Source organism: Mycteria americana, chromosome 4 (genome assembly GCF_035582795.1).
Source record: "Mycteria americana isolate JAX WOST 10 ecotype Jacksonville Zoo and Gardens chromosome 4, USCA_MyAme_1.0, whole genome shotgun sequence".
Lineage (NCBI taxonomy): Eukaryota > Metazoa > Chordata > Aves > Ciconiiformes > Ciconiidae > Mycteria > Mycteria americana.
In genome coordinates this window covers 72,777,500-72,789,664 of record NC_134368.1, presented here as the reverse complement: position 1 = coordinate 72,789,664, position 12,165 = coordinate 72,777,500, and the positions used below count along the sequence as shown (strand labels likewise).

At 55.2% G+C, this 12,165-nt stretch overlaps 1 protein-coding gene across 1 annotated transcript; it reads right to left on the bottom strand.

The window, feature by feature from the left end:
- Positions 1-3,312: 3,312 nt before the first annotated feature.
- Positions 3,313-10,292, bottom strand: DMP1 (dentin matrix acidic phosphoprotein 1). The gene is given in 7 exon segments (XM_075500885.1): positions 3,313-5,229; positions 5,389-5,643; positions 6,118-6,165; positions 6,266-6,339; positions 7,196-7,216; positions 7,219-7,636; positions 7,638-10,292. Coding segments are annotated over 7 exon segments (2,262 nt in total). The 5' UTR covers positions 7,779-10,292; the 3' UTR covers positions 3,313-3,924.
- Positions 10,293-12,165: the final 1,873 nt, after the last annotated feature.

Here is a 12,165-nt window from a genome sequence, read left to right as displayed (position 1 = left end):
CTGTTTTCCCACAGCCGAGACATTTCTTTTGTTCAGGTTGACGGCAACAGCAATTCCGTCAGAGGTTTTTCCTCCCCATTGAAAAGAGCAAAGAAATGGAATCAAACTCTCCTGGCCTCACCACGTACTTGGCAAGGAGCGGTTCCCATCACAGAAATCCATCACGGAGGCAAAGAAGAGACAATCCCATTGGATTGTTTCTTCCACAGATATTCCCATTTTGCTAAATACAAACAGGGGCCAAGGAGAAGCCCTGCAGCTGGCTGTGGCACTCAGCCTGCCATGGGAAGCCCAGGACACTTGGCTGTGCTGCCAAAAAAGCCACTGCTGGATGGAGAGGTGCTCTGCAGGTCGTGAGGGTCTCTGTTTCTCCCACCAAAGCCAGGAAAATAAGGTTGAATAAATGCAGCTTGCGTGCCATGGCCGCCCCAAGTCCAGCTGCTGTAGCCAGGCTCAGCACTGCTGCCTTCCACTGCTGCAGCCACACTGGCTACTTATTAAAAATAGATTTTTTTTCTTCTTGGAAAGGACAAGAAAAATAAACAAGAAACCTTTCTTTTAGATGATGCAGGCTCTTGTTTTCACAAACCCAAATGCAACCAAAAATATCTGCTTTAAACCCCAGTGCTGATTCCTGGGTAAATCACTGCGTTCAGCTCTAGAGGCCGCCCTCAACGCACAAAAAATGCCATGTGGGTGGATAAGAAAAATGCATACATTGATGTGGGCATTTTTTATCCTTGCCTAACCCACCGGGCAAGCTGACCGTTACAACTTCATCACGCAATCAGCCCGAAAGGGGATGCAGGAACACCTCCAGTGACGGCAGAGCCCATGGCCGACCTTCCCAGCTGCTCTGCCTGCCTGCCAGCAGAGTGGGAGCACTCCCCTCGGATGCTCACCGTGCACAGGCACGTGCCACAAAACCCAAACACACGGGCTGCTGCTAAAAATGCCTTACAATCCTCGAAGCGAGCATCTTTTAGCCACGCTATCTCTGGCCATCCAAAACCTCACCCCGTGAAGCACTGCCCTCCACCAAGCCCCTCCAGACGGCAAGCGGGGTGGCCCCGCTCGCACACGGATGAACAGCATTTGATGGGGACAGCCCAGTTGCCACCAGTGTCCCCAAAAACCTGCCTGTCCTCGCAGACACGTGCTGCCAGGCGCTGGGCACGTCCCTGCACGGGGCCAAGACGAGCGGCTCCCTCCCTGCGGCCAGGCGGGAGCTTTCCCCAGCGAAGGGCCGAGTTTCCCCCCGCCACCACCCGGGGATGCCCGGGAGGGACGGTCCCGTGGGAAGCCGTCCCGGCAGGCAGCAGCCGGCTCTGGCCCCGGCTCCCCGGCCGCTGGGGAGCAGCCAGCCAGCGGGAGGCGCATTGCGGGCCTCGCTGGCGCGGACGTGCCTGCGGCCGCAGCGCGTCGCCGGGAGGGCGGGCGAAGGGGACCCCGTGGAGGGGCAGCGCAGCCGGCTTCCCCTCCAGCACGGGGCGCGGCGGGGTGCCGCATGCCCTGCTTGCAAGGCACACGCCCCTCCCGCTCAAACTAAAGCCCAATCAACCCAGTTTTTCTCTCCGGGCACGAAACAAGAGGCGGACGAGCGCTCGACTCCCCCGCAAAGGGGGGGGCGGGAAGGAGAGCGGCCCCCACCCCAGCCGTGCCGCGCTGCCGCTCGCCCCAGCGCCGCTCGCACATGGATGAGGACAGGCTGAGGGTCTTGCACAAACCGCAAGAAGCAGTTTCACGGAGCCCGTTTCATCCCACCCTTGCGACGTCTCGGCCATCCTACTCACTGGCTGGGCGCACCGCAGAGCTGCGGGAGCCCCCTCCCCTCGCTTTCCTGGAGGGACCCGAAAAAACCCCTCCCGGTCCCCATTCCCACCAGTCGTCCCCACGCAAACACCACCTCTGATAGCCCCGGGGATGCGACCCGCCCCCGCGGCAGAGCCGGCACCCGGACGCCCCCGCTGCCGGAGCAGCAGCACCGCTTGCTGGGCACGGGGGCGTTCACAGCAGCGCAGAGGAGCCAGCAAACACATCGTTACCATAATTTTACTCCAAAGCCGCAGCTGTCACCCAGCTCGTTTTGCACCTCTGGGCTGCAGTCAAGCCCGTGCTTGCTGTCTTTCACCTCAGCGATGGGGCTGTGCACCAGCATTTTGGTACCCGTGACCCTGACAGGCATCATCACCGTCACAGCCTCCCCAACTCCTCACGCAGCTAATGCAAGGGGTCCAAAAAATAAGGGGCAAGTTACAGCCGAGGTATCCACTGTGAAGTGGGGACCAGTGGGGTGGAGGAGGCAGGGTCAGGAAAGAGACTCGTTCCCAGGGCAGCAGTGTGGGGAAGCTGCACCTTTCAGAGCTGATCTCATACAGAAGTAGAAAAAGCTTACACAGGATGGAAATGAAAACATAAATTTCACTAAAGCTAGGAGCTGTTCAGCTCCCAGCTTTTGCAGGGGTGGAAAGAGCCTACAAATTAAGTGCAGTTTTGCTGTAAGTAGTAAAAAATTGTTTCATTTCTTTACTGGTTCTTGAATTCAGTATTGCAATGCCCAGCAACGACACTGCTGACCCAAGGCAGCTGAAAGGCACGCACCCACTCACACTGACCCCTTGGAGGCTGTCCCCTGCACACCCACAACTCCATGCTGCAAAACAGTGCAGCTATCGTCAGCCCATGACTTCCTCCGTCAGCATCAATACCCATGCTGTACAGCTCGTCATACACACATGAATAAGTAAGAAGGGCCTGGATAGGATTTTAAACAAATAATGGTAGGAGAAAAAAAATAAAAGGCACAGTGAGTAAAAGAGGCTTTACCCATGATCTACCAGCCCACGATAACCCCTATTCCCCTGCTTGCCTGCGTCTCTGCTGCAGGGGACCTGGCACCAGGGGCCACTGTGGGCACCCAGAGCCAGTGGTCCAAGAGAGCCCCGGTGCCCTGGGGCATCTCCTTCCTAGCACCTCAGCAAGAACAGAACAACCCTTGCCTCCATTGCAGGAGGTGATGGCCATAATATAGCAAAGCCCCAGGCCCAGCTCGTTGGGGTCATTAGCCAGCTTTTCCACCCCACTCCTGGGTCACCTAGGGGCAGGGGTGGCCCTTGTGGTGCCTGGAAATAGGGAAGTGGAAACACCCCTCAGGCTCTGTTTTCCCCCTCACCCCAGCATGCTGCATCTCCCCATGCAAACAGCCTGCCCTTGGCTCCCCGCTCGCTCCAGTCCGGCCCCAAATCGCAGCACCCAACTCCCCTGGGAGAGAAAAAAAGCAACAACTCACCACACCACTGTGGAGTTTGATGGTTTTAATGGTAATTAAAGACATCAACAGGGTACATTTCAGCTTTGAAATACAAGTGCAAAAAGGATACAATATAATGTTTTCTGTACATTTCTTACAAAATATTACATACATCCCATCCTGAAATGGTACTTTACACACCGCTGAGCCCATGCACTGCGCGTGCACACCTCCTTATGTGCAGGACGTGGAGCTAGTGGAAAGCTCCTGTTGGAGTCTGGGCAGACACTTTTAGAGCAGTGGTAGGTAAATACAAGGGGTGAACACAGGGACCATTCTGCCCAGCATGCCCAGGTGCAGCTCCCGGAGTGCTAAGCCACCACTGTGCCCTTGTGGCAAGCGGGCAGCATCACCCTGCTGGCACTCACAGCTCTTGGCTGCTCTCCAGTTTGGCATAGGAAATGGCTTTTCTCACTGCGGTTTGGCGTTTTCCCTGTGTCTGGCATGACCTCCCACTTTGTGCCCTGTGTAGTGTGCCCAGGTCAAGCCCTGGCGAACCCGCCTCCATTTTATCCACAGCATCTTCTCAGGAGGAAGTCAGCCAGGCTATATAGCAAATAAATTAAACCCATCCTCCCCCCAGATCCCCCAGCACCAAGGCTGTGGGGCACGTGTCAGTACCCATCCTGGCAGTCGTTGTCATCGTAGTCGGCAGCAGGCTTGTTGCGGTAGGTGCCTGGCCGCCGTTTGCGGCTCCCGCTCTCCAGGCTCTGTGGCGAGCTGTCGTCCCCACGGCTGCTGGACTCGCGGGTGGCATCCTCCTGGGAGTGGCTCTCCTCATCGTCATCATCATCATCCTCCTGGGACTCGCTGTTGTTGCTCTCTGTAGACCTGCTGTCCTCACCTGCATTGTCCTCTTGGCTGCTGTCATCCTCCGGGGATATGTTCTGTCTCTCAGCTGATGTGCTTGGCACGTCCCCATCAGGTTTGGAGTCATTCTCGTCCTCCTTTGACTCCTCCATAGTGTCCTCTGTGGACTGGCTCTGGTTGCCGTCATCTTCCCCAGACTTGCTCTGTTCGCCCTCATCTTCCCCGGACTCACTGTCAGGCGTGGACGGTGCACTCCTGTCCTCGGCAGACTCCTGGTCCTCCTGCCCTTCCTGGGACCAGCTGCTGCTGCGCTCACTTGATGTGCTCACCACCTCCTGGGAGATATCCTCTGGGGACTCTCCTGGCTCTTCGTCTGACTGGTCAGCAGTGCCCTCCCTGGACTCGCTGCTCTTGCCCTGCCTGGAGGGGATGTCCTCCCCATCCCCATTCTCCCCAGAGCGGCTGGTGCTGTTTTCCTCTGACTGGCTGGGAACAGGTTCTTCCGACTGACTGTTGTCCTCTGTGGACGGGCTGTCTTCTCCTGAGTCAGCATCCTCCACCTCTGGGGACCTGCTGTTGCCCTTCTCCCAGTGGTGGGAGCCAGCCCCCCATCTGCTCTCTCGGCTGCTCCCTGGGGCGTGGGGACCAGCACGGCGTCCCTTGTAGCTGCTGCCTGGGCCGTCAAAGACAGACGGATCATCACCCTGCATGGCTTCATCCTCGAAGTCATAGCTCTCCTCCTCCTGGCTGCTGCTGCTGCCCCCTCCCCGCCTGTAGGTCCGCTCATACTGGCTGCCGAGGTAGTTCCTGTACCGCCGGTGGTCTGCCCCGATGCTCTCGCTGCTGCTACTGCTGCTGCTGTCACCATGCCCTCCGTCAGCCCCAGCGTCCCCATGTCCAGTGTCGTGGCCGTGTTCGCCTGCCCTGTCAGCACCAGCCACGTAAGTAGGACCTTCACCCCCCTCTTCTTCCCCGTTCTCATCAAAGGTGTCATCCCCGCTGTCGTCCTCCTCGTCCAGGAGCCCGCCAGCATGGGAGGGAAGCCCATTGACTCCAGTGCTGTAGTGCTCTCCGTTGTCACCATCATCAGCATCGCGTGCATCCTCCTCCTGTGGAGGTAACAAATGGAGACAAATGCAAAGGCTTGCAGGTCACAGGCGCTATTGGCACTGCTCGCCACACAAGCCAAGCGCTACCCTGACCAACAACAGATTTGGGGCTAAGCGCGCTTTCTTGGTAGAGCAAAACACCCTTCTCCACTTACTCACCAGGAAACCAAGGCTGTTCCCATCCCGGGCACTCGCATCCTTGTGGTCCACCCAGTTCAGGTGCTGAGCCTCCCCAGCTCTGCCTCCCTTGTCTCGGCCACCGTGCTTGCCCAGCTCCTCGCCCACAGTGTTCCCACCTGCTGGGTCCCCGGCAAGGGCATTGTCCCCCCTCTCCGCACTGGCAGGAGGATGTCTGCCATCTCCACCACCCAGGAGGTTGCCCAGCTTGTTGATGTAATCTTCACTTGCTGTGTCCTGGCGGCAAAATATGACACAGTACTTTGGTTTATTAAACACCACTGCACATTTACTGCTATGGGATGATATATCGCTCCTAAGCCATGCAAGCGCTCAAGCTTTTTTCATTGCTCACACCTCAGCCCTTCAGTTGTTTCTGCTGATGCAAAAAAAAAGTATCTACCAACAAAAGGGCAACCCAGGAAAGCCCAAATCGTGATGGTTCAGAGCACAGAAACTTCTTTTTCAGGACCAACGCAGCAGAACACATCAGGTGAATTGGGAATGTGCACAGGGAGGCAAGGCAAAATGAGGTGAAACCAGCCCAGCTTGAAAAGATTGAGTAGACGGGCAAAGCTGAAAGACCTGCAGAAGCAGCAGCTCTTCCCCCAGGTGCCTGGTCCAAGGATGCCTGCCTGGGGCTGGCTCCCCATCCCAGACTTGCTCCGCAAGCAGCTCCCACCTGCAGGACTGGGGCACCCCCCGGCTTACCTCCTGCTGGGTGCTGCGGCGCGGGCGGGCTGGCTCGCGGCCGGGCACCTAAACACATCCAGGAGAGGTCTGATCAGTGATCGGTGTGCCTTGGCTGGGCAAAACTGCCAGGGTCTGGGGTTTGAGTAGCTGTCCAGTGGGTACTTACGGGGTGAGCGCAGGCTACGGCCCAGAGGAGCAGCACCAGGAAGGCAGCCCTCATGTCAGTTGTGGTCCCTGAGGCTGCAACAGGGAGCAAAGTACTTGCATGCTAGAGCAAAGCATTTGCACGTGCCCCTAGCTGTAACTTGGCCCCACAAAGCCCTTCCAACTGATACAGCCTTGCCATCCCGGCATGTGGTGCTCTGTCTGGCATGTCATCAAACAAGCCAAGGGATTTGTCCTCGTGCCACCTCCTGGCATCTCCTGTGCAGGAACTTCCCTTTAGTTTGGGATTTGAAATACCTGGCCATGTTCTTGCAGATTTTTTGTCTAAGCATCACTAAAGAGCGGGAAAGCTCCTCCGAATTCCCTATTCCTATGGTAATGTCACCTACCACCCAGCTGAGCTTGGTGGCCATGATGGGAGCTGGCACCGCAGATGGGCAGCACTGTGAGACCGCAGGCTGCAGAGCTGCACCTCCCACTCAGTGTGGTCCCACAGCCCCGTAAAACCTCCCGCCGCCCCAAGGCGGAGCACCCCAGTAAGATAACCCTGCGGAGAGCTGCATCCCCAGTGGCCGCTGGGTTGGTCTGGCACCCCAGTGGCACTGCTGCCTGTGCATGCAGGTAAAGCAGCGGGGGGCTTTCCTCCAGCTCTGCTCTCGTTTTCCAAGTCCGTTAACCAGCCCAGCACCGCATCCCCACGGTGTGGTTAGCGTGCTAACCACACTGCACATCACCCTGCACCCAAAACACACTAGAGCAAAAAGCCACACTCCTGATTTCTTCCCTTACAAAGCAACACTTACATCCCAGCTTACAAGTCTCTCCTGCTTTCTACCAAAACTTGCAAGGAAATCTACAACCCCTGTCCCCAAATGTTGCCAATTTTACTCTAGGCAATGCCAAAGCAACCCAAAGAAACCAAAGCCTTTACCTTGAGGCGTGGTACAAGCCGGCGTCTCCTCCGGTGCTCTGGATGGGGCGAGCTGGCTGCCTGTGTTGGGATGCCCCGGGCTGTGTGCCCCAGTGTGGCCGCACGGGCATTTAACCGCTGGCCGGCACCGGCCCTGGGCAGGGGGCAGCCAATGGCACCAGCGGGCAGCACTGCTGCGCGTGGAGGCGTCGCCGGGAACTGGCCTCCCACACTTCCTCCGGCCTCCGCCGGGACACCGGCCCTAAAAAAGCTCCTTGTGGTTGCAGGATGACGAGATGGGCTCGCAGTTAATGACCGACTGCGCCGGCCCTGTGTTTTGACTGCTAAATTTATTCCGTTCACACACTTCCCGCCGTGACACACACAAACAACTACAGTGTCGCCCACGCCGAGCACCAGACCCCATCTCAGGGATGGCAACCTCCTAACGCATGAACTTGGGAGCAGTGTTTGCCCCGTGCCATGGGCCAGGGTGCTGAAACCCACGTGGGACCATTCCCCTGCCAGGACTCAGCCTTCCCCTGCGCCTTGGGGCAGGAGCACAAAACGCCATGCTAGAAGGAGAGGACATGCCTATTTTCATGCCCACACATGCACTCAAGCAAGGGAGAAAGGAAATACTAAACGGAGGTGCGCAGGGAGAATCCCACCCCCTGCATGGAGGGAGTGTAGCACCCCCAGTGCTTCTTCCAGCTGCTGGCCAAGGGATGAAACCTCTGCTCTGGAAAACACGGGCAACACACACACATGTGTATGAGCATGTATATGCATAGGTATGTACATGCAATTATATATATGAATACATATACACGCACCACATATACCCCAGGGTTTCTTGGTGTAGCATGGATTATCTACTCCAAACAACGCAGTAAGCCAGCAGCGCAGATAGCCCCTACTCGCTCACAGATAATACGAGAGGGAGTTTGCAAACCTCTACATATGCACATACTCTGACACAAGTGCAACCACACCTCTCTGCCTGTGCGGTTTAGGACAGGACCACCACGCCCCAGCCGTACACCCAGCTTTTCCGTCTGCCCCAGCCTGGACAGAAGGAAGGTGACTTCCTTGCCTGTATTTGGTCGTTGCTAAATCCTCCATGCCCACAGCACCCCCTCTCTGCTAATTAAAACATTCTGCAAGTGCAAATAGGTTGCTTTGAAGCCCGCAACGCGTCTCTGCTCTGCAAGTGAGGTTATTCCCACAGCCAAGCCATGGATTATGGGCACAGCCACGGGGCAAGGTGGCCAGGAGGAGGGTGCTTAGGGGTGTTTTATTGGGGGGGAAGTGTAAATGATGGCATTGATGCTCTGCGAGGAGCATTTGCACATCCTCCCCAGGTGGGAGGAGGTGTTTCTGCTGCCCTGGATAGAAGAAAGCGGCCTTCAGACAGCAGAGCCCCACTCCAGGGAGCTGCTGTGGCAGGGGAAGCCCATGAAACATGGTTCACCTTCAGCGGCAAACGGCTGCTGGCCTGCCCTGCTGTAAAGCCCTGGCAAACCACAGTTACCTGCAATGGCCCCTTGGTGCAGGACCCAAATTCCCAGAGGTGGGGGCACAGCTCAGGGGACATGCCAAGAGCTGCAGGTTTACAGGGATTCACAGGAGGCACTGGTGCTGCAAAATAAGTGACTCAAGGAAACTTGAGCAGGGTCAGGATTGAGCCAGGGCTCTAAACTGCAGATTATCTGAATTTGCCCGGGATATATCATCTGCAGACAACAGCATCCAGAAACCATTCCCTGTGCTGTGACACTGCCGCGGCTTGACAGAGCATCTTGTGAGACCAGACATGTCAGTCTGCTGCTGTGGATGCCTGCTTAATTTCACCCTTCAAAATCTCCTGCCTTTTCCCCCCATCATTACCAGCCAGGGGACTGCACATGTCTGCCCTGTGAGGACTGCTGTGGATCACACAGGTGCTGAGTGCCATGAGCATCTTTCTTCTCCTTCCTCCTGCCTCCCCACGCAGGGAGGCCCTGGTGCTGCCCTGGCCCCGCTGCTCTCCCTACAGCCCCTCAGCCTCGAGATGGGCACCGACAAGCCACTCACTCTCACATACGTGCCCACCTTTGGCAGATGTTTTCCCTCTTCTTCCCTGCCCGACCACTGCCACAGATACTGTGGGATGTATTTTCCTCTCGACCTCGACAAAATTATACCCCTGTCCCCAGCCAGATATGAGTTCACATTGCCAACCTTTTTTAGGCACCTCCAACAATTACCATGTTTTGTTGTTGTTTTTTTTTTTTTTTAAGTCAAACCTGCATTTAACTTAGACCCTAAAGACCTAGTGCTGCCTCACGTCCAAGCACCACTGTGTGAGAAGGGGATAAATACCGAGCTGTGTGTACCTGGCTTTTTTATAACACAGGTCACTCGCTGCCCCACTGGTCACCTGCCCCAAGGTCACCTCCCTCCCCTCCAGTGGCCCCAAAATGCCCGTGGCACCAGCGCACCCAACAGTGCTCTCTGCCAGCATCCTGACCTGACCCCAAATCCCTGCGACCTCCAATAGCCCTGGGTCGAAAGACCAAGGTCTGTCCCCCAGATTCCTTCCAGGGAGCATCCCACAGCATCAGCCAGACTGCCCAAGCAGCTCTGCCTTTGTTTTGCAAGGAAAGGAAACCCCAGCCCACACATTATAACCTTACAATAAGCCTTTCAAAAACCCCCAAACAATAATGTTTAGGATTATTGTTACACCAGAGGTTAGAAACGGACTGAGGGTGGGGGAAGTGGCTGTCTGACTGGTGTTTTAAATGCCACTGTGCATTTCCCCGAGTCCAACTGTCCCGAGATGCTCGGTCCCTGGAGATGGCCGGGACAGGAAGCAGCAGGGCAAAGAAGATGGGGGAAACCTGGCCAGGCTAAAGCTGGCACACTCAGGCTACTGGGGAGGAGGTGGCTGAGTCAGAGACGAGAGGATTGGCAGGGCTGGTAAAAAGATGCAGGAATATCACTTTTCTGTTTGACAAGTTGGACTGTGTGGTGTTCATGAAGACAGAGAAAAGATATGAGCACAGACAGCAGGAGGGATTAGAGACGTCAAAAGCAAGACAGAAGTTGGCACTGCAGAGAGCAAGCTGACGGTGGAGGCACATAACAGCTGCTCTCCTCTACCAATTGAGACATCTCAGCATCAAAAACTCAATAAATTAATATTGTTCCAAAAACCCACCATTCCCTCTTTTTTTTTCAGTCCAAGGTATTTTCGTAGTATTTATATTGCTGGTGCACTTCTCTCCTGATTATACGTATGGGTTTTGACAGCAGCATCAAAAGGAAAAAGATCAATTACTGAACTAGAGCAGGAGAGACCAGGATGAGAGCAGGACTCAAGGCACATGTCCACAGCCCTTTCCCAAACACTCAACACCAGCTCCTGCCTTATGCTCAGATCCCAATCCAAACCCCTTTGCCGAGCACTTACTGGTGACAGGTGCTACAATGCAGTGCTGCATTTTCAGTTGGGAGCAGGCAGGAAAAACTTTGCCTCCTAAATATTTGTTTCCCCTGTACGTGCCACGTTAGCACCAGGAATTACCCAGTGCCCAATCCCAAGGGATTCATTCCCACACTGCTTCTCTAAAAAAGGGTGCTCAGCCTTGCAAACCAGCCAGGTTCCCACATCGCTACCTGCTTTGCAGGTAGATGTGGACAGACCACAGCTGGTGGCTACAGGCACAGGGGGGAGAAGCAGCCTGGCTTCAGCTCCTCCACATGTGCAAGGGATCTGAGCAAAGGCGTCGTGCCTGTCCCCTGAAGTCTGAGTAAATATTACCAGCGTTTCATAGCATTATGTGACACATAATGCAGTAGCTAATGATAACATTTTAGGTGTTTGAAGAACACCATTAATATTTTAACCCCTCCCAGCAGCAAGCCTCAAAGTTACAAACGCTGTGATATATGGCAGATCAAAGTTACCATCGTGTTTTTCACAGCGTGGAGGTGTGCACAAGTTTGGTTTATGCTAAACCTTTAAAATTTGCTATTTCTCCTCACTGGAAAAAAAGACGTCATAGAAGCCTGAGTCCTGGAGCCCTGAATTACAGGCACACACAGGATCCCCCTAACACTAGACCCTGCACAAGACCAACAGCCCTCTCCATTTGCCCCCTGACAGCACAGGATCATTAACCCACCCTTAGGTGTCTACCATGGAGTTTCCTTTACAGCCAGAGAAAACAAGCACTTTTAAGGCATCACTCATTTACCCTATTTCAGGTACCTATTTCAGGCTGAAATGCATCGCACTGTTTGAAGTCTCTGTGACACTGCCAAAGGAAGGCGACCAGCGTGCTGATCTTGTCCTGCTAACAAGATGCACCATGCTTTTTCTCAAAACATGTGCAAGGCAAATTCCTGAAACCCCTCTCTCCCCACCTCCCACACCAGCCCCACGCTCCCTTCACTTCTATTTCTAGCACTTTTATACCACCCTCCTCTGAGCAATGGGCTCCAGGCTTTTCGCAAATGTTTTTCCCTCAGAAGAAAATGCCACGCAGAGGCACTTGCCAAAACTAGACCTGTGTGGCCGCCCCCGTCTCTCCTGGAGGCTGCGGGCAGACAGGCTGGATAGTAAGGACCCAGCCCTGCAGGCTGGGCTCCATGCAGACAGAAGCGATTAACTCTCAAAATTAAAAACAACTATGGGAGTAACGATGTGATTACTTTTTCGAGATGCAAGATGTGCTTGCCTAACAGGTGACAGCTCTACTTCTTTTACAGGAGCTGGAAGTGCTACTTGTGAATAATTGGGCACGCTCCTATTCCTAGCTGCTGGTTTTTGGGCACACTCAGCCATCACATTCAGAAGCCCCTTCCCAAATGCCTGCAGCAGCCAGGAAGTACAAATGGAGGCTGCTCAGCCCCTTGCACCTACATTTTTGGGGACAGGACAAGGCTGGTCCCTCCACAGCCCCCATCCCTCCTCACCACTGTCTCCATGCACACAGCTCCAG